Source organism: Hipposideros armiger, unplaced genomic scaffold (genome assembly GCF_001890085.2).
Source record: "Hipposideros armiger isolate ML-2016 unplaced genomic scaffold, ASM189008v1 scaffold_780, whole genome shotgun sequence".
Lineage (NCBI taxonomy): Eukaryota > Metazoa > Chordata > Mammalia > Chiroptera > Hipposideridae > Hipposideros > Hipposideros armiger.
The window spans coordinates 531891-558544 of record NW_017732130.1 but is presented as its reverse complement, the minus strand read 5'-3'; the positions used below and the strand labels follow the sequence as shown (position 1 = coordinate 558544).

Genomic DNA, 26654 nt, shown 5'->3' with positions numbered 1-26654 from the left:
AGGTATTGGAATATTACCTACTACACAAAAGAAAACCGAAGTTCCGGGATGAGAAGACCAGAGACAGTAATCCTTCAATGACGGGCAATCTTGAATATCACGTATAATGTAAGAAACGTTATGAACAGCTGTGACTGTGGAAACTGCACTAGAACAGCCCATGCCCTGCTCACAAGCAGATCCACAGTAAAAGGAGCGCCTTCCTGATTAATCACTCTCTGAACAGATCCCATTGCCCACAGCCATCTCTGTCAAGCAGAACAGCAGGTCCCTCTGTCAGGGTCTAGGCCAGCGGTTCTCAACCTGTGGGTCACGACCCCTTTGGGGGTCGAACGACCCTTTCACAAGAGTCGCCTAAGACCATCGGGAAACAAAAAGATACTTACGATTCATAACAGTAGCAAAATTACAGTTATAGAGTAGCAACGAAAATAATTTTATGGTTGGGGGTCACCAAAACATGAGGAACTGTATTAAGGGGTCACGGCATTAGGAAGGTTGAGAACCACTGGTCTAGGCAGAGGAGTGGAGTAAGACACTAAAGCAGACCATGTGGTCGAACCTCTGCCCTGGCCCTGACATAAGCCGTGACTTTGAAACAAGGTAGAACAGAGCTGAGAATGAGGATGGTGATGAGAACTCACATTTGCAAAGGCCAGATACTTTACATCATTTTATTTAGCAATCACAAAGCCTTACAAGGTAGAATTATGTATGTTAGGCACTGCATTCTTCAAAACATTAGAGCAAAGGTACTCGTGAAATAATAAGAAATGTATGTATTGGTCTTCGCCCCTGGTTCGTAACACAGAGCTCCTAAAACACTTGTAAATAGGGGTGTTAGGAGAATCTTCTGTTCCAGTATTCAGTCTTTGACCCTGGTTTCCGACACCAAGCTCTCAAGACCTTTGTAATTTCCTGAGTGATAAAAGCATCTGACACAGAGTTCCGAAATGTCTTGAAATGTCCTGGGTGATAGGAATGTCTTTGGTTCTAATGAGGTGACTCATAGTGGGGTCTAGTCACCAGAAAGACCAAGCCATGCTTAGAAGCTTAGAACTTCTTTTAGCTCCACCCCCTATTCTCTGGAGAGGGGAGGGGGCTGGAAATGAAGTTTATAATCAATCATACCTATGTGATGAAGCTCCCATAGTAAGGGCTTCAGAGAGTTTCCAGATTGGTGAACATACCTACCTACCAGGGGGTGCTGCACCCCAGCTCAATGGGGACAGAAGCTTCTGCACTCAAGATCCTTCTAGATCTTGTCGTATGTATCTGGCTTTTTATCTGGATCCTGTATCATATCCTTTACTACAATATATAGCGAAATGGTAAAAGTTAGTGTTTCCCTGAGTTCTGTGAGCTGTTCTGTCAGATGAGAGAAGCCAAGGAGGAGGTTGTAGGACTCTCTGATTTGCAGCCAAGGCAGCCAGAAATGATGGATAACCTGGGGACCTACTACTTGCAATTGACATTGAAGTGAGGGGCAGTCTTGTGGGGACTGAGCCCTTAACCTGTGGGGCCTGCACTAACTCTGGTTAGTGTCAGAATTGACTTGAATTGCAGGACACCCAGCTGGTATCGAAGAATTGGTTGAAAACCCACACATATCTGGTATCAGAAGTATTATGTGTGAAAGTAAAGGAGAAGTGGGGAGCTTTTCCCATCGTATTATTACCTCCGTTTGAAATAGAGAGCGAGAGAGCAAAAAGATGCTCAGAAAGACATGACACTTGTCACCAGTCATGGGGCCAGTAAACTAGGATGTAAGTCAAGCGAAAAAGCCTGAACTCCTCCCTTGAACGCTTTGCTTGAACTCTATCCTCTTCCCTCCTGTCCCCTCTTCCTTTTCATCCCTTTCCCCCTTCCTCTCACTCTTGTCCAATAGTCATCACCTTGCTGATTGTGCCACCTGACATCCTCAGACACTATTGCTTTTCCTATTACTAGTACCACAATATTAGTCCTTTATTTCTTCTCTCCTGAATAGGAAACGGCCAGCTAGCTAGTGTGCTGGCCCCATGTGGTGCTTTTTGCCTCTCTCTGGCTCCACAAAATTCCAGGCATATAGAAAGTGTTCATTAAGTGATGTTATTTTATTATTATTATTATTAATATTATTATTATTATGAATGAGAATAATTTAGCTCAGGTGACAAATATATTGCAAACATGCAGACTGAACAAAAATTACTGAAGAGCAGGGTTCTTTAGAAGAGGAATTCAAAGCTCTCTTTGGGAATATAAAAGGAAGATAGGCTAGAGAATGGATGAAATCTCGAAAGGTCATCTGAGGCTTTGCACTTTAAGTATATCACCCAATGGCATCACTATTTGAAGCCGTTTTTAAGCAGCCCATTGGAAATGGCATTGGCTTGAGACATTGCTTTTCTGGCCCAAACAACCAAGGTTGTTCCTTGGTGTCAAACCAAGCCAAACAGGAATAGTTCTGAATTTGTCTTAATATTCCTCTCTCTAAACTGTTCTGACATTAAGCATTCCAGAGAACTTGATCTTTCTGAGAACCAAATAGAGATGTGCAACATTTTATTCCTGTTTCTCCACAATATTTTTATGCATATTATTGTTAATCTTTCCACAGCCACGCATCATGTTTTGATGGCCTGACTGCCAAAATGGTTGCAAGTCATTTGTGAGGAAAATTATGCCAAATCTCCTCAATTGTTTTACGTCTCCAAGCTGCATTTATGATAGGGATATAGCTACCCTCTAGTATAAATACATTTTAACCCTAAATCCTTCAAAGTTAGTAACAATGACACCAACTAAGAAATGAGCAACAAAGCTTAGGTTTCATTATCTCTATTTCTTTCCTCTAACCTATTCGTATGAATCGACATTCATTTTATAGTAAGTATACATTCATTTTCTTCTTTTCATTCATCTGTCTCGTTCTGATAATAGTCACATCTATTCATGTTCTGAGAATTTTCATGACACAATATCCTCAATTACATCCTTATGAAAATGGGATGTGCCTGGATTTGGCAATGGGTCAAGTGTGAGTTCACGAATGTAAGAATGTGATTTACGAACATTATTATATTTTAGAACAATGTTTCCCAGCACCAATGCAACTAACATGTTTTTTTTTTTATGGCTTTTCCTTAGAACACAAACACCCCCCCACACACACACACACACACATTTCAAGAACTAGTCAGTTCTTCATGACTATTCTTCCCTTTTTAAATAATATTTTCCATTTTTCATTATCTAATTGGTGTTTCTTGATAACAACATGCTTAAGATTATAGAGACACTATGCTGACTAGAGAAACCACCCCCGATCCAAACTCCCACAGTCCATTAACTAGTCTACACTAACCAGTGTAGAGTTAGTCTCACATAAAGATCGGCTACATTATGCTCTGTAAATATCACTCTGTGATACTACATAATATAAGACAAATAAGATGCTTCTTAACCTATGTATTAGCTGTTAAAACATTATCACTCACCAATAAAGTCTATATTCAATGAGTCAGTAAAACAACCAAAAAAGTGAGGGGCAAAAAAAATCTCAATGTAAGTAGGTATATACTGCATTGTGAATAAAAGCAACAAATTCTAATGGTTTCATTAAATTTTCAACTTTCTAGAAATTTTTGTGTCACAAAATTAAAAATTCCTTGACTTTCAGTTATCTTCAATAATTAATAAATACATTTGAGAGTAAATATAAACAAGAATATTTAAAACCACAAATAATCCAAACTTTGTTTCAATTAGGTCTAGACATACACAAATCTCTGCCCACTCATATTTACTGACGTCTTGACCATCACTCTCTTTTCTCTTACCCCAATAATTTTCACATGGGTGTTGTTGCATGCCCAAATTTTTTTCTCCTATGCCCTTCCCTGGACCAACTCAACATTCCCTAGGCACGGCACAAATAGAATTGTGTTATCACCTCTCTGTTCCACTAGCATCTCCTAAGATTCTATTGCCAAAGTAGACATTAAATGGGCAATGGGAACATGCAAATGCTTAATATTCTGTAACTTAAATAAACTAATTATATTTAATCCAGGGTTTCTGTATAAACACGTCAGACCCAGACACCTTTAATTAGCATGCTTTCAATTGGTAGCTCGGAAACCTGAAGCTCATAAAGATATTAAGTGATCACCAAAACAGTGCCTCATAAGAGCATCTAGCAATAATTTAGAAATGTTGAATAAATAGCACTTCCCCAAGTACTTCCATAAGGGCAGGTTGACTAACGTATCCTGATATAAGAACTAACCTCCAAAATCAAACAATAATCTATTTCCCTAAGGTGTTTGGAAACATGCAAATCTAGTTAATTCTATATACAATTTTAAAGGAATAATAATAAACTCGCAACTAGAATGGAATATTACCATTGTTAGGCTCGATTCTAAATATTTTTGTGTAATTTATTTAATCTTTATAACACGTCTAGGTGTTAAGTATTAGTATCTTCCCCCTTTCACACAGGTGAAACTGAGGCATAGATGGTAAGGCTGCCCAGGTCACAAAGTCAGCTGATGAGGCAGCCTGCTTCAGAGTCCACACTCTTAAATGCCATAATATGATATGTGTGGCACCAATGGATGACTTTTATTCTTTTAATCCACAAATACCAAAAAGAATAACTATTCCAAGGATTAGACACTGATAAAGGATTGTCATATGATGTCTATGTTAAATATGAGAATAGATCACATCACTATCAGAAGAGTAATCTAAGAACAAGAAGAATATATGTAAGACCATGTAACTATGGAAACCCAGGGAAAGAGCTGCAAACAGATTACCAGCTGAGAAACTACCGCGGTTCCCCGCTAAGCAAAAATATCAGGCGGACAGTAAACCTAAGAAGCAGAAAAGCAGGCATCATTGGCCTCTGCCAATAGCAGCCATGGGCAAAAATACTGACAGACATGCACCAGCCACTTCAGGCACCTCCATCTCCCTGTCAATATGCACATGAAGAGTAACATACCCACGCAAGGGTGTCCAGGCACAGGTGTGTCCCTGTGTAGTGTAAGGGGGTTAAATCTGGATTAACTTCTCAAACAATGAACAGATAATTTGGATTCTATATTTATTTTTGTTTTCAAAGTTAGGTAAATATTATTAAAGCTAAGGATTGGGGGAGGGAGAAGAGGGGGCAGGGAGGGGATTATCCTAGAAGGAGAAGTTCAGTGACTATTTGAATAAATTGCCAAACCAATCAAAGAATGAGTCACTTAGCATAGTGACTAGTTTTGATATTATAAAATACGTGTAAACCAAACTTTAATTCTTTAACTTGGTGACCTTGATTTTCTATTTCAGATATTAATTTTCTTATTCTTTAGCCTGCTGCATACTAGCTGGTAAAGAGAGGCAGGCATTTATAGAGTAGAGTGTGCTCCAAGTTCCCACAGGAAGGATCAAGATATCAGCATCTATCAGACTTTAGGGAGAGGATGCCTAATAAAACAAAAAGACTGGTTGGCCGGCCAAGTGGCTCAGTTGGTTAAGAGCTCGCTCAAGAGTGCGAGCTCTGAGCAACAGGGTCGCCGGTTCAACTCCCAGCTAGAGCTGAGCTGATGCTGAGCTGCCAACAGGTGGCAGGATGGCTCAGCTAAAAATAAATAAATAAACAGATAAATAGATAAATAAATAAATAAATAAAAATTTAAAAAAGACTGGTACTTCTTTATGCTCTGGGAAAATAAAAGCATACTCCTTCAACGTATAAGTACACTTGCAGCATCTAAGACAAAAAAAGTTCGGCCCCATTTAGAAACGGTCAAGAGGTTTCACTTCTCATAATTACCAAGATAGTAAAGAGGGATATATAGAAATTGCTAAAATCATACCTAACATGTGGTTATTTGAAAACCACTTATTACAATACGAATGCATTCTTGTATTTACAGGATAGAAACAGGAAACCTGATAAGGGATCACGCACAAAATATCTGTCCCTGTTGCATCAAGCAAAAAGAAACATGACCAGACATTGATGCCGACAGCTTATAGTTTGCACTCTGCAACAGCTTCCAGCCACTGCAGGTTGCACATGGAAACAAGTCTTTTTCCTTGGACCCAGCTGTGAAGAGCCTGAGACATTATATTGCAGGAGACACCTTAATTAGTTAGATGAGGTTATTCTGGCTTTTTCAGAAATCCTAAAAAGTACATTTTGTTTCGCCCTCCCAAATCTCCCCCATTACTTGTCCATTTCATTTTCAATACCCAGTGAGCTCCTACTGCTTACTTGGGATAATTTCTAGGTTGAATGAAAGGCAGAATCTCGGAGTCTTGACTAGATGGAGGAAGTAGTAAATCTCTAAATCGTTCTGTCAAAAGAAAAATAAACATCAAGCTGTAAAAAAAGTCATGAAAATAATTTGAAAACAGAATGATTTCCTAGTTTTAATTGGTTCACTAGTTTGACTGCACATCCTTTATTAGAAATCTACCCACCATTTTTATACTACTAAAATATGTCTATTTCACTTGAATGACTATAAATGTTTTTATGATTAAGATATTGCAACAACTGCAAATATAAAAACAGCAAATATTCATTAATATAGACTAATAAAATCTTATAATTGAAAGATTAGAAGAAATACATATGATCAATAAATATACCAAGTGATGCACAATCTCATTTTAACCTAGGAAATGCAAATCAAAATCACATGCCATTAGATAGCATTCACATTATGTGGCATGCAATTGACAGAAATTAATCTCAGAAGACCAAGTATTAGAGAAAATGTGGATCAATATAAGCTCTCTTATATATTTCTAATGGAAACGCAAGTTGGTACAATAGCTTTGGAAAACAATTTGGCATTCTCTTTTAAGTTTAACCTTTTCATCCCCTGTGAGTCAATATTTCCACTCCTAGATATATACTCTGCAGAAACTTTCACATATATCTCAGGCAGAAAGTAAAAAATGTTCATAGCACCACTATTCCTAACAACAAAAATGTAAACAACTCAACTGTCCACTAACAGGAGAGTGGACATTTTGGGGTATATTCACACAATGGAATATTAACTGAAATGAAACTGAGTGAATTCAGTTACAAATAAAAACATAATCATATTAGTGTGATGTTGCGTGGAAAAAAACACAAAAATATTACATATAGAAGAACATCATTTTTTTGTTCAGTTAAAAAACAAACACAAACATTAAGCAATTTATTGTTTAGGCATGTTATATATGACACAAACCAAGCCAATAAAAAAAAGGAATGATATACATAACTAAGGATAATTGCTTCCTTTCAGGAGGGATCAAGGCATGAAATAGGAGGAAAGCAAAAAGGGAGGCATAAGTAATTGTTAATATAAGTGAATGAATGAATGAGGAACAGGAACTATCCAATGATAATATTAGTCCATGAACCAAGAATTTAATGAATGAAATTCTGTGCTCATGAAGTTCATGATAAAGGAAGAAGGGAGGGAGGGAAGGAGGGAGAGAGAGAGGAAATGGGAAAAAAGAAAAGGGAAAAGAGGAGTGCAGAGGGAGGAAGAATCCTCAGTTCTACCTTAGAAACAGTTCTACTGTACAGCTATCTGCATTGCATAATCTATTACTCTAACACAAACCCCACATTTCCAGGATTAGATAAGCATTATCTCTAAACTCGTTCCTATGGGAAGGCTTCCTTGATCTCTGCTCCTTCTTTCTCTTCCTACCAAATTTGGAATAGATGGTGCGACGGTGCACTCCTAGTATACTCTGTGCTTACACTCTCATAGAATTCATCACACTACGTTTTTATATGGTAGACATATATTCTAGTAGATGAGTATAGTGTCACCAGGATATACAACATTATCTGATACATATTAAGGTGCTAGATAAATATTAGCTGAGAGAATATTTCCAATATCTATTTTTGCTGAATACAGAAAACTGGTTGCCAAGGTTAATCATAATGCCTTCAGATGAGCCCAGCTGGTAATCGATCAACCATGAAAAGCAAGGGATTCTATATTCCAGACTTGACAGTCCCACCATCAGGCTGAGACAGAGTACAAAGCTGAGACTCCAGACTTCAGTAAATTCATCACTAACTGAAGGGGAGCAATTTCCACCATACAGTGAAAACACTTGATGATAATCCTCAGTTCCCAGTTACTGACTAGCTAGATGTTAAACATTTATGAGCACAATGTACAAAGTATGGCTGAGAAGCAGGATGTGGATTTTTATCTTCAGATTTATTAAAACATCTTGAATCAGAGATATTTAACTGACTTCTTCCTTGCTTTTTTGTTTTCACCACTATAGTAATTCTTGTAATACACTTAGTTAGGGAGGGGGGAGAGGAAGGACTAAGACGACCCAAACAGAGGTGGTTGTACTCTGAAGTCCATAGATCCAAGAAAGCACAATTTATTTTGCTCCTTTGAGTTCACTTATTCTTTAATTTGAGTTCATATTTTTTAATTTCATTATATCATTGACTGATATAATTTTCAATCAACAGGATGTTCATTTCAATGAAATGTCTAGGAAATTCTTCTAATGATATAACCCTTGCTTTTCAGTCTACTTTCCAATTTATGTAACATCCCCTTAAATAAGTGTTTTATACTAACATTTGTAGTGTTTTTTTCCTTTTGCCCCCCCACCGCGTTCATCCCTTTCTTGAAAAGAGTCTTGAAAATAAACTTCCAAACCCAATAGCAAACATGATAAATTTTACACATCAAGTAAAGAACTGTTAAATCAAACATCTATATTGAATATGATATATCATTGGGTGCTAAAAATTAATATAAATTAAAAATTTACCAAATGATTCCCAAACTGATTTAAATGCAAAGAATAATCAGAATTCTTAATTCAAACAATCATAATATAATACATCTACAGGTTTTTCCCTATTTATATAATAACAAAGAATATTTATTTGTAAACCTGGAAGAAAATCACTCAAGATGGCATTGTATTGATAGGACTAAAAAAAAAAAAAAAAAAAAACAAACCAAAAACAAAAAAAAACACACACACACACACACACACACACACACACACACACAGAGCAAAAGTAACATATAAGAGATCACTTATAAAGCTACCCAAACTATGAATTCTGTAATTAATGTTCCTACATTTGGAGGATCCTTTAATCTGAATATCATAAATGCAAGGAGTAACTAAAGAATAAAGACACTTGAGTAGCTATCATGACTTTCAAAAAATTTTTCACATATACACAAACAGAAAATATAACAGTACCTTAAAATTATGTTCTTTACAAAATTTCTATTTTTATCATCATATTCATACATTTCTAAATGTGATTGATTAACTTTATCCCATAAAGATATAATGATTCTTCGTTTTTTCTTTATGAGAATAAAAATCAATGATGAAAATAATCCTTAGAAAAATCCAAGTGAATGAAAAACTTTACAATTCTCACATCAGTCCTTTAGTTTCCCAGATTTCGGCCTATCTTCTAGTGAACCAGCATCCCATTCTTAACCTGATGCTAGGAAAAAGAGCCAAATAGAAACTGGTATTTCCTTTAAGTAGTAAAATTTTAAAATAATACTTGTTCACTTGCAGCAAAATGTCACACCAAGTGATTTGCTTTCTCAGTAGGCCCAAAGTCTATTTCTTAAGAAAATGGTAGTTATCCAAATACTAGAGCTCAGTACTTTCCCAGGGTTCCTTAGGACAATTTTACTAAACCCACTGAGAGCCAGATTTTCTGCCAAGTGATATTCTAATGAGCTAATGATGTAATATGTCCAAACATGATTTTCTACCAGTAGGGGACATATCTTAATTAACACAAGCTTTTGTAGACTTTCACACACTCTTTCTTTCTCCTATTCAATCAAAATGATTCTGAGACAACCAGACCTGGATGACATACTTACATACAATTACATTAATTTGGGTTCGCTCTTCAATCGTGAGACAATATACTTAATTTTTTAAAAACAGAGGTGAGAAAAATAAACTACTCTTTCCAATTTTAATTCAAACTTTTTTGAACATTTACTGTGACAAGATTTTTTTTCCACCCTTTGTGGAAAATGGCCAATCTGCAATCCTCCCCAATATGCAGAATGTAACAAATGTGATAAGGATTTGCATAACAACAAAAAAACAGTATGCAAATACATTCCTAGGATGAGAATAAAATCTTCTCCATATCACTATAAAAAAGGGAAGAAAGAAAAATTAAAGACAGACTAGAAATATAAAGCTGATGCTGATTATGCTATTCTTTTGTAATCTAAAAGTCCTGTGCATCTAGATGTCATCACAGCCACTCAGTTAGCGTCTTTAATAAGAACCTAAAAAATTGTTTACTGGAGGAACAATGTCGAAGTTTTACCAACTCCAAATCATTGTTTCCTTCCAGAAAAATCCTTACCTTTGCCTCTCCATAGTCTCCAATATGGGAATGAATGTTTTAACTACTTGAGTACAGATTATAATGGGCAAGGGAAAAAAAATCAGATAAAACATCTCTAAAGGTGACAATGTTTCTCTAAAAACCCTGAAAAGAAATTCTTGGCATTTCTATTAATAAATATAAGCTTTCTTCTTTGTCTTGATGCCCATTTTACTGAATTTGAAAGTTTTAATGTCTTTTCAAAAAACACTGAAACAAAATCTTTAAGGGACAGAAAGCAGACTTATTAAAGACTTAATCCTAGTTTTCACAATAGCTAAATATGTTAAATAGCTAAATATTTTATAATAGCTAATATGTTACAATATAATGTAACATAGGAAGCTACAAAATAAATGTTGCAAAGAAATAGACACTATTCCCATACTCAAAACTAAAACAAAATCAGGAAATGATTACACCATAATATTTATATTATTCTACAAGAAACACTGAGGATAATCTCATAATGCAGGCAGTGTTATAAAGTGAGTACACATGAGAAATAGTATACCAAAGAAGAAATGTTTCTTTACTCATACAATTTGCAGTACTTAGAAACAGCAGGTTATACCAGAAAATACCAAATTGGTTGTCAGAAAGTGAATTCTCTACCAACTTCTGTCTCTGTTCGTAATTCTTTTTTTTCAAATGACAAATGGGTCAGATGAGTTCAGTGATCTTTAAGCCACCTTTCAACTTTGAATTCCTTAAAGAACATAACACTAGACAGGAAGGGAATCTTGACAAAATCACTGATAGTGAGGCTGGATGTATGCCTTGGTTTGCCTGGGACAGTTCTGGTTTATGCTTGTTAGCATCATGCTTAATTTAGTATTCATCTCAGAATTTTATTTTTTAATTAAATGTTATTAATAAAATGTGCTCGGGGCCCTGAAGTTGACAGAGAGAAGCACTTCACCCCTCTTCCAAATTCTGCTTAGATGAAGTTCTTATCCAGCTGTAGAGAGTGCAGTCAGCAGGTAGCCTCTAGCTGTCATCAGGGTTGGCCTAAGGTGCAGGGTGCATGCCTTTCCCAGAACAGCTCATATCCAATGACCGAACAATGCAGGGATATTTTAGTTCTATACAGATAACTCTTATGGGCAATATGTCCTCCAGAGTTTCCCACCAGTCTGACAGAGGCTTAGTAGAGCCTTTATGGTTGTTTAACTTCTTCTTCTACCCAATCCCACTTACTTCCTCTTCCCTTCATAGGTGTTGATCCCCAATAAGTATTTTACATTCACAAATTACTTCTCAGTGTCAGTTTCTGGTGAACCCAACCTGCAAGGCATGAGCTTGATAGACCTCCACTTAGTACGCAAAATTTCTGCCATTGTTCTCTGCTACTGTTGAGTGAGATGCATGCACGAGGTCTGACAATTACGTTCGTGAACTCATCCTAAAAAAAGTGCTACATACCTCATTTCTGAATATCACTATGGTAATCTATGAAGTACTCCCCTTAGGAAGCTATGCACCCACACCAGTGCCTAGTCCACCCTTCAAGCAATTTTGGAACTCTTTTTTTGGAATGGCTGTCAGAGCTGTTGTCGTATTACCCTGAATGTCATCAAAATGACTTCCTTTTGATATTTCCTTTATCTTTGGGTAAAGAAGGAAGTCACCGGGGGCCTGATCAGGTGAGTAGGGAGGGTGTTCCAATACAGTTACTTGTTTAATGGCTCAAAACTCCCTCACAGACAGTGCCTTGTGAGCTGGTGCATTGTTGTGATACAAGAGCCATGAATTGTTGGCAAAAAGTTTAGGTCGTGTAACTTTTTCATGCAGCCTTCTGAGCACTTCCAAATAGTAAACTTGATTAGCTGTTTGTCCAGTTGGTACAAATTCATAATGAATCATCCCTCTGATATCAAAAAAGGTTAGCAACATCATTGCAACAAGTTCATGAACTTAATTGTCAGTCTCGTATATGTGGTTAAGTCAGAATTAATCATTTCTTTTCCACCACTTCCCAGAGATAATGTAACTAACACCTTTGTCGCAAGTACAGGTGCTCATTATTAAAATGAAATGCTCTCAGACACATATCTTGGGACAAGTAGCACCACCTAGAGTGAGCTGATAGTGGGAGAAACAAACCAGTATCCCTGTAGGTCACGTGACATACTAGCCAGCTATGTCACGCCTGTGATGCAGTCCAAGAGATGCGCAAAGCTATCATTTCTTCAGTAATAGTGCCAGTGGGAAATGTAAAGACTATAATCTAGGTGGATATGAAAATATAGGAAATAGAGGTTACATGCTCTACCCTAACAAATATAGGGGAGCCTGAACACTCTAATTATAGAACACTTTATTATGAATGGTAATAAATCATTTCAACAGTAATAAACTAAAAAAGATAACAATTTATTAAAAAGCAAACATTAAATGTATCTTTCTTTTTCAAGAAAATTCGTGATAAACATGCAACTTGAAAAAACGTATGTCAATATTTGCCATCCATTCTGGAGGCCATAATGATTTCACTAAACACATGAAAACATTCAAATCTGTTGATGATGAATCAGCATGCACTTCAAAGGTTACTTATTGTTTTATGAAAACTATTTTCAACGACAATAATTTAAGACAAAAATATGTAGAAGGTACCATAGATGATCAATGTCATTAAAAAAAAGCAACTTGACAGTAGCTGGAATCCAGCTAGCCTCATCTCTGTGAGTAGTGTCAGGTTGAAGACGGCTATTTATCAAAAGATAAAGCAATTCTAATTTCATAATATTGCTCAGAAACAAATCATTAGTGCATGCGAAGGTGGGTAGACGTGAGGACAGAGTACATTCTAAGAGTTCGCAAACATCTTAAACTCTCTTACATTCCTACTGTGTATCTCAACATTCTCTACTGCAAGGAAGCTTTTATGACCCAAGAATCTCTAGTTTGTATTATCAAATTAGGAGGGATAGGTACTTTTTCATTCATCTTTTTCTCTCCTGTCTTTCCTCTCTACATTCAATTCCCTGTTCGTTCTTTCTTTTTTCTTAAATGAAATCAGTCCCTTCCAATGAAAATTCCTTTCTCACTTCTTTATTTAGTCATCTTCTACCCATCCCCTGACTGTATCACAAAAACCCAACAAGTCCAAAAGACATCCTTTTCTTTAGAAAGTGAATTGCAAGGAAGAAAGTGAGCTGGTAGAGACCATGTTCAGATTAGTGTAGGGGCTGGGGGCAAGGTCTTTGAACACATACACTTTAACAATTTTTATACAAATACAAAAAGATGGGGTATACTATTGAAGTTAAAGAAGATACAACAGGGCTGGCCAAGTGGCTCAGTTGGTTAAGAGTTGGCTTGGGAGCGCGCGTTCTGAGCAACAGGGCTGCCGGTTCGAATCCCACATAGGCCACTGATGCTGCGCCTTCTACAGCTAAGATGGTGAACAACAGCTCGACCTGGAGTTGGGCTGCTGTGAGTCGCCGGCGATGGTGTAGGCCGCAGGGGGTCTGTAGTGGGCTGCCGTAAGCTACCCGTGTGTGGCTGGCAGCCTCTGTGAGTGGCCAACAGCCAGCGTGAGCTGCTGTGAGCAGCTGTCCGATGGCCGGCAAATGATCTGCCTCAGTTGGGAAGAGTGCAATGATAATACCAACATGGGCCAGTGAAGCGACGTCCTCTACAACTAGACTGAAGAACAAAAGGACAGCAACTTGTCGGTTCCCCTTCCCCAATTCTCCAACGCTGTTCCCTCCCCTAAATCCCCCATAAAATGTTAAAAAAAAAAGACACAACAGCATGAAGAGGCAAATTAACAACTAACAACAAAACAGTCCTGTCTACCTAAAAGTACAAAATATCATGAGTAAATTAAGAAAAAAAAAGTTTATTATAAAAGAGAAAGAAAATGGAGATTATATACATATGGGGATTCTGACAGTGGCTAAGTATGTTTAGTCCAATTATGCATTCTGGAATTCGGTTGGATTCAGGGACCCCCTGGGCCTGTGGTGACACAGACTAAAGACAAAACTGCATTAATTTTCCATAAACTTTTACTGTTGCTGGTCTCCTATAGTAATGTTTTGGTTCCTCAGGAAACAGTGTTTCTTTAGAGTCGACGTTTAGTTCCCCAAAAGTTGAATATTTCTCTTTCACCAATGCAGGGTCACTCTGCCAACGGCTGCTGGATAACGAAATTCTTTTACAGTTTAATTTTTGACAGGTACAAGGGTCCTTTCTGAAAGGATCTGACTATTCTTTTATTAAAGGAGATCAGAATTTCTGAACTGAGACAAGTTGGGGGCTTGGATGAAAGGTGATGACTCTTTTGACATGATTCAGGTCATGGCTCTCTTTGCCAATCCTAGAGTTTTCTTTTCATTTGTAAACTCAAGTAAGACTTTACTAGGTCATCCATCTATTTGAGTCCTAAGGCACCATGGTCAATTAGTCAACACCAAAGATTTCCACAGGACAATCCATTCTGATCACTGTTCCAGCCATGCTATCCATTATGGTAACCACACCAATCTTGGCTGGATCAATTAAGTGCTGCGTCTTAGCCCCTGCCTATCAGGGACCTCATCATTCCCATTGAGTTCAAGGAGCCCACTTAAATGATGGCCTCTCTCACTTGTCATTTTCAGCCTGCAAACAGCCCTACATAGCCTTTCAAGGGTTCTAGAATGCCTATCATTAAAGTTTTTCTCAAAGTTGTAGTGAAAGAATCCTTCATGGGTATTTAGCTAAAGGGTTGACAAGCTGTCATTCATAATAATTTCTCTCCAGCATGCCAATTTCTCCAAAGTGTTGGGTAACTCTGTCTACAATATATCTAAGAAGTCTATAAGTATATACACCAAAGAGTTAAAAATGAATGTCATAGGGAATTGAGATGAAAAGAAAAAGGCATTAACTTTTACCAATATCTTGTTTGTTTTATAATAGTACTTACCTAAAAGCAATAATTTTTAAAAAGATAAGAGATGTACATTATCATACACACACACACACACAAATGTCTTCAAGGTTACTTGTCATTCATACTCTGTACAATATGCTTTTGTAACACTGTCCATTCCCCCACCTGTTGAGGAAGTCACAACACTTGCAGAAACACAGATGCATGCGCACACACACACACACACACACACACACACACACACACACACTGTGTAAAAGAGAAGGTACAAATTAATTTTTCCATAATATTTAGGAAATAGTTTTTAAATATATAAGCAAAATATACGTCTAAAATTTAAATTTGCATCTAAAATTTAAATTTGCATCTAAAATCTAAAATTTGTTTTTCCAGAAAACATGTATTGATCATGTACTAAATATCTGGCACCAAGATAGGTCCTCAATACTGTAAAGGTCTAGCAAAGAACACATATGTGCTAGCAAAACATATATACACTCAAAATAAATAAGTGCTAAACATACTCCATGAGTTCATTAGAACAGAACAATCAACTTTGCCTCAATATATGAGTAGTAAAAAACAAAGGAATCAGGAAAGTTTTATAAGAAAAAGTGAAACGAAGAAACAAAAGAAAGAAACCATCTGATCCATGGTGCTTGATGAAGTGAATGGCTAATATCTTTGCTATTTTCTATGTATCAATATCTAATGGCCGAGAATGTAAAATTAGGAGTAAGACGAAAATTTTGAGCAGAAGGAACTTTTATCGATTAAATCATACTTCATTTATTCGCCCTCTCAACAAACTTTTATGAAATACATATTATTTGCAACACACTATGAATAAACCAAATTCTCAAGGGCAGCCTTGTTTATCACAAGGAAATGTCAGGACAACAAAAGAATGGCAATGCCATTACAGCTACTTGAAAAATAATTTAGACTGTAATTACAAAATTACTTAAAAAAGAAAAGAAGAGCTGTTGTCCTAGGGATTCAAAGAAATTAATGGCTTGTCAAAATTTTGTTTCATTTTCCTTAAGAAAAGAAATACACAGACTAATCTTAGAAAAACAAATTACTTCAAAAAACAAGAATTAAAGGGCATACTTGGAGTAGTACATCTAAAACAACTAGAAAGATATTGAGTATAAATTTTCCTGTTCTGAAAAGTTTAAATCAAATGAATGTTCTTTATTACCATGGTAACACTAATGAATAACAATAGCTGCTATTTAAAATATTGTTTTCAAAGCAACATCAAACGTACTCAAATTAATACTATTTTAGATAAATCAGGAATTCTAGCAGAGCAAGAACATTTTCCTATTAAAGATATAGACAAATCTTCTGTGGATAAAATTCAAATGGAACTGGACTGAAATTCTAGAAGAAAAAACAATCAATGGCATGCTTTGGTTATATAAAACTACCTTCTCCACAAAATTAACAAGGTCAATCTTAAAGAAACATAAAAAACAGAACCTCATACTTATACAAAAAACGAAACAAAACAAGCTCACACTTGCAATCACAAGATGAGAACATGAGTACAATGTATATATTACCAGAGCTGATAAATGAATAAAACTTCATAGGAGATGGAAACATAACGAAACATAAAAATCCTATACTTGGCTTATATCTTCCAAAATATTCCCTGTGAGATTCTCTCAACTATAGAAAAATTAATCTATTATCATTCCTGCTTTATGTGGAATTAATTTATCCAAATTCTAGAACTTATTTCTCTGCAAAGAATTATACAGTTTTACATAAGCAATGACTTGAGAAAGGAGAAAACAACGCTCTCAGTGCCATATGTTGTAGGTAAGGAAACTACAGCCAACAGACTGGCTTATGGGCCCAAGAATACATGGCTAGCAAGAGGCAAAAAGATTAAAACAACAAAAACAACCCCGCTCCCCACCCCTACTCCCCAAAAAAGAAACTCATAGTCCAGCGTTCTTTCCATTGCATCAGACTGCCTCATTCTTGGGAGAGAAAATACTGTACTCCCTTTTCTCTCTTCCTCACTCCCTTATTTGCTTCTCGCCTAAGGATTACATAATAAGAGAAAAGCACAGCAGGTTTCTATACAATCTGTGTGCCTCCACAACTGGTACTTTTAACATTGCAAGGTCTGAAAGTAGGCAATACAGCATTACACAAAGGAAAATCATTTAATGGATCCTTTCATTTTCCGAGGAAGCACAGTGATAAAAGTTCATTCCTTTAATAGTCATTATTCTGGTTCCTACTTGTTAAACATAGTATTAAAAAAAAATCAAAAGCAGCCTTTGAAAGAATCGCAAACAGCCTTCTTGGCCTCTAAATACACCAGTGAAGCAATGTCTATAACTAGCTTTCTTATAAAATATAAATTCTCTTCTATTGCCACTGAGGCTAAACGACAACAAAAATTCACAGAAGAAAAAGAAAAGAACAGAGTTTCAAGGGAAGTAAAAGCAAATAACAGAGGCATTTTTGGATAGACACATGATTGCTGCTAAGCTTTCCATAATCCACCTTTTAAGGAAAATATTTTATTTTCATTTGTCACAGCAAATGCACTTTTTGAACAATGTAAGCATTCAACAGAAGAAACACCTCGAAGTGATCCAGGCTCAGCTTGATACTAATTCAGCTCCTGCTTTGTATTTAATTCAGAATACCCACTGGGTGCATAGATTCAAGAAGGAACAGGCGATTTTATCCAAGATCAAAAATACTGGAGGTTTTCCTCTCTGTTTTTATGAAGTTCTATCCTAAAACCATGGGCAAACAAAATTAACAGCATGCTACATACCAAGTCTGACAACTAAGAGAACTTGTTGCAACAATGTTGCTAACCCTTTTTGATATCAGAGGGATTATTCATTATGAATTTGTACCAACTGGATAAACAGTTAACCAAGTTTACTATTTGAAAGTGCTCAAAAGGCTGCGTGAAAAAGTTAGATGACCTGAACTTTTCGCCAATAATTCATGGCTCTTGCATCACAATGCACCAGCTCACATGGCACTGTCTGTGAGGGAGTTTTGAGCCAGTAAACAAATAACTGTATTGGAACACCCTCCCTACTCACCTGATCTGCCCCCCAATGATTTCTTTCTTTACCAAAGATAAAGGAAATATTGAAAGGAAGACATTTTGATGACATTCAGGACATCAAGGGTAATACAAAGACAGCTCTGCTGGCCATTCCAGAAAAAGAGTTCCAAAATTGCTTTGAAGGGTGGACTACGTGCTGGTGTCAGTGCATAGCTTCCCAAGGGGAGTACCTAGAAGGTGACCATAGTAAGGTATGTAGCACTTTTTCCAGGATGAGTTTGTGAACTTAATTGTTCGACCTTCGTATTGTCCTCTGAAACCTATGAAACCCATCCATGTAGTGAGAGACTTCTCTGTTCTTAAAAACAGGACCTCCTGGTCAAAGACCACGCCTATACCTGGTGGATTAGAGAAGAGCAACAAGCAAATACATGAATCCACTTCCTTTGTTAGTTTGTTTCATTAAATAAAATTGAGTCTTCCTTGACCCTTCTGGTTTTCCTTTGCATAGGCATTCCCCATGCCAGACTGCTTGTCCTTCCTTTCACCAAACCTTGTCCAAGATGTAAAGGCCAGCTCAGGTTTCTCTTCCTTGAAGAAGCCTGCACAGACTATGCCTAAGAGTAATAATCTTTGTTTTTATTTTTATTTTCAGTATAGTAAGGTTACATGCTGGAGGAGAGATTCCTAATCTCCTGTGGAGTCTAGAATAACGTCCAATTTATTTGGCTTGATAATCAACATTCTTTTAAAAACTGGCTCCTACATCTCTCTGCAGCCTGTCTCCTAATACTTCTCACTATGAACTCTAAGCTCAGCGGCACTAACATCCTATTGTTCCCTAATGACATTGTGCCTGTCATTGCAATCTGTTCTTTCCTCCTACAGTGCCCTTTTCTGCCTAGAAAGCTCCTGCTGTAACCTCTGTTTTCCAGCTCAAGGGATCCTTACCACGTTTATATATGAATTTTCTGATTTCCTATGACAAAATAAGTTGCATGCTCTTAAAGAACCCTAATCATATATCCTTGAGAGTAAAATGTCAATATTTTGCATCCTCATCAGCAATGGATATTATTGACAAAGTAAATTTTTGTTAATGGATAGGTGGCATATAGTGTATAATTATTCTAATTAACATTTATTTGAATACTATTATGATTTACTCTATTCACATAGCTTATCCATTTCCTTTCTCAGCTTATTTCTTTTTGAATTGGAGTTTTTTATTAATATATACTAAAGGTATCAATGGGCAATTTCTATAAATGTGTTTCTGTTCAATTCCCTTTTAATTTTTGACATAATTTAAAAATATTTATTTAGTTAAATGTACCTATTTTTCTCTGTGACTTCTTCTAAGATAAAATGGCTTTCCAAACCTAGAGATCGGTCATTATTAATTTTCATTTTCTTCTGACTTATTTACAGATTAACTTTTTTATGTTAAAGTATTTAATGTATTTAGAAGTAATTTTTGGTCATTAACAATTAAATATTTTTTAATAGTTAAGTGCCAATTGCTTTCACTATTTACAAACTAATATTTCATATTGATTTATGGAGGGTCCTTTAGCTATGATGTTATTTTCATATATTAGAGGGTCTGTTTATAAGCTTTCTATTTTCCTTTATCAATATATTCCTGTTATTTTTGCTCTAGTACCACAGTATTTAAACTATTTGAACTTTAAAGAAGGCAGTGTAGTTAGCACATGCTTTAGCATAAGATGAGCATCAGTTCAGATCTCAACTCATCCACTTAATAGCTCTATGTTCCTAGGCACATTATTTAGACTTGTAAATTCTTCATTTGTGTGTAAAGTTTATTTCACAAAATAACATGTTTTAATATTGCCAGTCTTATCTTATTATTCAAGATTTTCTAAATTTTCTTATTATTTATTTTTTATTATTTTCTTCTGTTTTTTTTCAAACAAGCATTAATATTATTTTTGATTTTGTGTTTTGATTGAAATTATATTGTCTATCATATATTTTGGGAGGAAATAACAGTTTTACAATATTCAGCCTTTATATCTAGAAACACAGGATGTCACTCTATTCTGGTCTTTAAAAATATCTTTCTTTCTCTTCGTATTATTTGATTCTCAATACTCATTGAAGTTACATCAATTTTTATGTGACTTCTTTTTACTATGGAAAAATACAAAACCCCCAATGAATGTCTTTGATAGATAGGTTCAGGGCATTTTTTGTTAGTGGTTTACACTGTAAAGGCCAACTCCTCGCGCTAAATAAATAAACACATATAATATGTAATAAATACAATTAAAACCTCTCTTGTAGAAGATGATTTGGAAAATATTGCCTCCTGATTCTTGTAAATTCATTCCCAGACCTCAAAATAAAATAAAATAAAATAAAAATAAACTCCCATTTCCACTAGGTTTGGATCTTGGCCCTGGTTGTCTTCCCGCTATGCTGGCTTCCAGCTTTGAAAGTCTGCATGGTCAAGTGCTCTATTTCAACCAGGGAAACACAATATTCCAAACCACCACTGAACAGCCCGCCATTCCAGCGTCCACAGAAGATCTGCACTGTTATTATGAAAGTGGAGAGTCAGAGGACTATGTCACAATTGAGAAGAAGAATCTGGGGGAAGAAAAGATGACAAATCGCTTGACTATTCCTGAAGGGCAATCCCACATTTAAAGCACATTTTCTTATTTACTCCCATTGGAGCATAGCTTTCTGTGAGGTACTGTCACTGAAAACACTGGGATATGCAAAGTTTTCTCTGTGGGTCTTCTCTCTTTCTCCTTCCCTCCTAATTACGTGGCTAGGTGTACCCCAACATTTTATTATACTAGTTTCTCAATAGAGTGTCAACAAAAATAAGATCACCTTCTATTTTTAAGTTCTTCCTCACGTTACAACAAACCATTTTAACTCCGTCACTGACTCCACTAGCTATTCTAAATACTACTCAGTCAAGGTGCATTTCTTGGGGTTCCCTAGCATTCCATACCCGTTTTATAATTGCCACCTCCAAATGTTCTCAAAATCTCATTTCTTGGAAGAGTTTAGTTTCCCCATTCTAGCTATATCTGTTTATGAAATCCCAGCCTCTCTCTTCCTTTGCTAAAGTTCAAAAATCATAAGAGCAGTAGCATTTTCCCTAGACACTATTCCCGAAGTCCCCTTACTCAATTGCCTCTACACCCACAGAAGACAAGTGCCTTCCTTTGGTATTAAGATCCATAATGCCTTGAGTGTGTTCATTTGGATAACATTAAAGAACCCTATCTGCTTCATTATAATCCATCAAGTCACAATTTTGCTTTAAAAATTACAATTTATTTAGGAAATAGGAACTATATTCATTGTGCTTCCTTTATAAAGTGCTTAGCAAGAGCATCAAACAAATGAGTGCTTAAAAATGTTCCTCATAATAATGATAATGACACAAAACCCTTGCCTTTCTGCCTTCTTTGAAATCATTTAGTCCATTAACACTAGGCTGACTTGGCAAAATGGCACATACCTTCCTGGCCACCCATTACATGAAGGTCATATTTTTGACATTGTTAAGAAATTATGTCACCAAGAAAAATTCCTCACTATTCTTATTTTATAGTAAAATCAAGCAGAAAATAGTAGATAACAGAGAACCCAAGCTTCTCTTAGGAACAGAAAAATTTATAATAAAAACATAACAATCTATACAAATAAACCACTTTGCTATAATAAATCTACTTCTAGGACCAGAAATTGTATAATTTGCTTATTTTCTGGAATAAAAAATAACACTTTTTATTGGATAGAAAACAAAAATTTTGTATTTTTTCCTATCTTTGGGGTTGTAAAATAACAGAAATAGACTAAAACCTTATGAGTAGTGAATCCCAATAATTTACTAAGCAGCCTCTACATTTTCAGTGGCATTATAAATGAGCTATCATCTACTGAAAATGATAGCATAGATTTCATGTTCATACACTGAGAAACCAAGGGGGAAACAATTTTTCCTCTCTCCTGAGAACACATGGGCATTTAAATTGTAATATAAATGTCTCACTTTCCTGATAGAAAAATATCCTTGATTTCAAAGGCTATGAAATACGGAATTTACCCCCAGCTCATATTTACTGAATTATTTATTATATTACAATAGCAAATAAATTATGTTAAAGTCCATCTAATTACTTGTCCTCAATAATTTCCACACAGACTCACAAAAGGCTAGACTTATAGTTCCGTTATACAAACAGTATATACTTGAAGACATGCTATGTGAGTTCTCATCGTCATCCAGACCTCCCTAGATGAATGCACAAGTAATTGTATTTGCTAACTCATCTTCCACGGCTAATCACAGGCTGCATCAGTGCCAATTCAATCACTTCTCAGAGTTCCGGGGGAATGTAGAAATAGGATGAATTTAGAATCAGGCCCATTTGCCATGTGCTTCTTTTTGTATACTAACTCATTCTACCTATTGGTCTCTAATTTACACAGTAATTCAAAGCAGTCTGTATCATCCCCAACTTCTCCCCTGCATTGTCCCAATACGATAGTTTTTATAAGATTAGCAGTAATCCACCTCCCAAAATTATTGTTCAGTCCTACTTTATTGGTCATCATAGATCATCCTCTCCACAAAGCTTGACACTATGACACTATGACAAACCTTTAATTAATTTGGCATCTTTGCTATTAACCTGGTCTTGCTCCTTTCCAACTTGTACAAGGAGGGTGACCCATATAAAGTGCAAATTTGATTTCAGTTCCTGTTTAAAGCACTTCAGTTTTTCACCAACATCGTTAGCCAAAAACACCAAGCTTCTTAGGAATTCCTACGAGCTCTTCCATGACATGACCTCTGGATACCACCCCATTCTGGCCTTCTAGCAGCATGACATTTTCCTGGCATTCCATGACAGTTCACCCTTCTCAGCTTCTTGTATTCAAGTTCTTGTTCTCCCTGGAATAATCTTCCACTCTGGACAAGTCATATGTATCTCTAATACTCAGTTTGGCCTAGAAAGCCTCCCAAATCTCCTCCTGAGAAGCTGCATCCTTCATTTTGGTGGGCACAATATTACATTTATTTATGTATCTGACTTGTTTTCACTAGCTTGTTTTCACAAAGCAGAGGATATGCCACCCTTTATTCCTCCCTCCTTCTCTCTCTCCCTCTTTCTTCCCTTCCCTTCCCTTCCCTTCCCTTCCCTTCTCTTCCCTTCTCTTCGCTTCCATAACAAATATTTACATTTACTAAGAACAACCATTTTAATAGGTCCTTGAGTACAATGGTGAGCAAAAAGAGATGCCATTACCATGATAATGCTCATCGTCTACTGGAGGAAACTTGTTACACCAATGATCACACTTTGAATGTATGTTCACCAATGGAGATAAGTGCTCTTAAGGAAAGAAACAGAGTGATGGTAGCAAGTAAGAAACAACATCTAAAACTGAGGGGTCTAGGAGGCTTCTCAGAGGAATGGACTGTTGAGCTGTGATTCAAAGATACTAGGTAAATGTGTCGGTAGGGGTGGGCAGGGAAGGTGGAGAGCATTGTGGACATATGGAACAGGATATGGATAGGGTGGGAGGAAGCAAGTGAAACAAAAGGAACTGAAAGACCAGTGTTGCTATTGTGTGGAGAAGAAGAAACAAATTGAATCAAGACAAGAGGTAGGTCAGGGCCAGAGCAGACAGACCCTTCTAAGCCAACATAAGGATGTTTTTGTCTTTATTCTAAGAAGTTATTAAAGTGTTTAAAGCAAGAGATTTAATTTGATTCATGCTTTGACGTTTCTATGGCTACAGTGCAGAGAATAGATTAGAGATGACAATCATAGTGAATTTAATCAGGAGTGGACCAATAATGTTGGTTAAATCCAACTTGCTCAATAGCTAATCAAAAGAAGCAGAACATGCCTGGAAAAAAACTCACAATTATTCTAGCTTGTCCTGCTTTAAATTTCGGACCACATATATCAGTAGGCCTGTTGGCGCTACTCAAAGGGCCACCATGCTTGACTCACCAATTTACTATTTCAAATGATACATTGCATCGTCTTCCTTGTCCTCAAAATTCAACATGCCTTCCCCGATCCTCAGTCTCAGTGACAAACTTACTATTTATTTCGCTCAGAAAACAGAAGGAACCAGAAGAAAAATCCCGTTCCTCTCATTCCAAGTCCACCAACCAACCTGTAGCCATGCTCTGTAACCAACTTCTCTGTCTTCCCTCCAGTTGTAAAGCATGAACTTCCCAGCAGCCTTATCTAAGGTCAACTCCTCCAATTGTACATTGGGATCCAGACCTTTTGGGATCTATTAGGGGTACTTGTGGACTTAACTCCTATAATTATACTTCTATCTCTCCAGCAATATCAATGTTTCCCTCTCTACTTCACTCGGTTATTCATATTGTTCTCAGAAGTATGTGAACATATTATAATAGCTCACATTAAATATATATGTGGATATATGAGTATAAATATATAAATATACGTATATATTTATGTTATATGTGCTCTTAATGTATATCTGCCTTGTCCCTATATCTTCCCTCCTTCAGCAACTACCCTATTTCTTCATTTAATTTTATATCCGAACTCCTTACAATATGTCCGGTAATGTTTTGGCAACTATTTAATAGCCAGGTCTTCACATTTTTTTAAATTCCTACTTTAGAGTATTTGTCAATTTCTATGGAATAAATACTCACACTGTGGATGATTTACAAGCTATCCAACTTGACTTCACTGAACGTGAAGTTGGAAGAGAAGCACCCAATGACCCAGTGAGCTCACAGGAGCTGGCCCCAACACAGCACCGGATCTGTCTATAATTACCATCTCGACTTCTGCTCTTACTGTTATTTTCTCTCAGACCTACTTGGGTCAGGCTTTTGTTGCCAGAACTCCATCAAAAACACAATCCCCAAGATCCTTAATTCAGGCCTCATTTTACTCCACTTCTCAGCAGCATTTGTTTCAATTGATCCATTCTTCTTTTTTGAAACATTGTTCTGTGGTATCCAGGACTAGATTTCTGTGGTTCCCCTCTCACCTCACTGGCCACTCCTTCTGAGTTACCTTTGCTAGACTCTATGTGTCAAAATGTCTCAGGGCTCAAAACATTAATTTGAATAAAATATATGCACTCTCATGTTATTGCAGCACTATTCACAATAGCCAAGATATATATGGAAACAACCGAAATGCCCATCGGAAGACGACTGGATTAAGCAACTGTGGTACATGTATACAATGGAGTATTACTTGGCCATAAAAAAAAGAATAAAATCTTAAAATTTGCAAGACCGTGGATGAACCTAGAGAATATTAGCTAAGTGAAATAAGTCAGACTGAGACAGACAAACACCATATGATCTCATTTATATGTGGAATCTAAAGAACAGAATAAACTAGCAAACAAAACAAAACGGAAATAGACTTAGAAATATAGAGAAAAAAACTGAAGGTTGCTAGATGGGAGGGGAAAGGAGAAGATGAGGGGATTAGAAAGTACAAATTGGTAGTCACAATATAGTCATGGGGATATGAAATGCAGTATGGGGAATATAATCAATAATGTTGTAAAGATTATGTAGGGTGCCAAATGGGTACTGGACTTATCAAGACCACTTCATAGACTGTATAGATGCCTGACCATTGCACTATACATCTGAAGCTGAAGTAGAATAAAATTGAATGTCAACTATAATTGAATATGTATATACAGAGGGTGGCAAAAAAATGTATACACATTTTAAGAAAGGAAAAAACTATTAAAATTGTAATACTCAATATATACTGATAACAAAAGAAAAATACAAGTCATGTTTGACTTCTGCAATTACAAGATGTGCTCAAAAGGCTGGCCGAGTGGCGCGTTGGTTAAGAGCTGGCTTGGGACGCCAGAGGGCCCCGGTTTGGATCCCACATATGAGAGACACTGCCCTCTACAGCTAAAATACTGAACAACAGCTCAACCTGGAGCTGGGCTGCCGTGAGTTGCCGGCGATGGCATAGGCTGCAGCCCCTGCTGAACTGGGCTGCCATGGGCTACGGTGTGTAGCCAACAGCCAGCATGAGCGGCCAGCAGCCGCTGTGAGTGGCAATCCAGAAGCCGGGGACTGATCTGCCTCACCTGGAAAGAGCACAATGATGGTGCCAACTTGGGCCAGTGAGGCAACATCCTCCACAACTAGACTGAAGAACAAAAGGACAGCAACTTGTCTGTTCCCCTTCCCCCAATCCCCCAGCACTGTTCCCATTCCCCAATTCCCT

The 26654-nt window shown here is 36.7% G+C and overlaps 1 protein-coding gene across 6 annotated transcripts in view; it reads right to left on the bottom strand.

Moving 5' to 3' along the window:
- Nucleotides 1–26654, bottom strand: part of NOX4 (NADPH oxidase 4) — a 200480-nt gene that overhangs the window by 37609 nt on the left and 136217 nt on the right. For all 6 annotated transcript variants that reach the window (XM_019628309.1, XM_019628307.1, XM_019628308.1 and 3 more), the window contains one exon: nt 6263–6344. In XM_019628309.1, coding sequence (XP_019483854.1) covers nt 6263–6344 — 82 coding nt within the window. The remainder of the gene's footprint in view (nt 1–6262; nt 6345–26654) is intronic.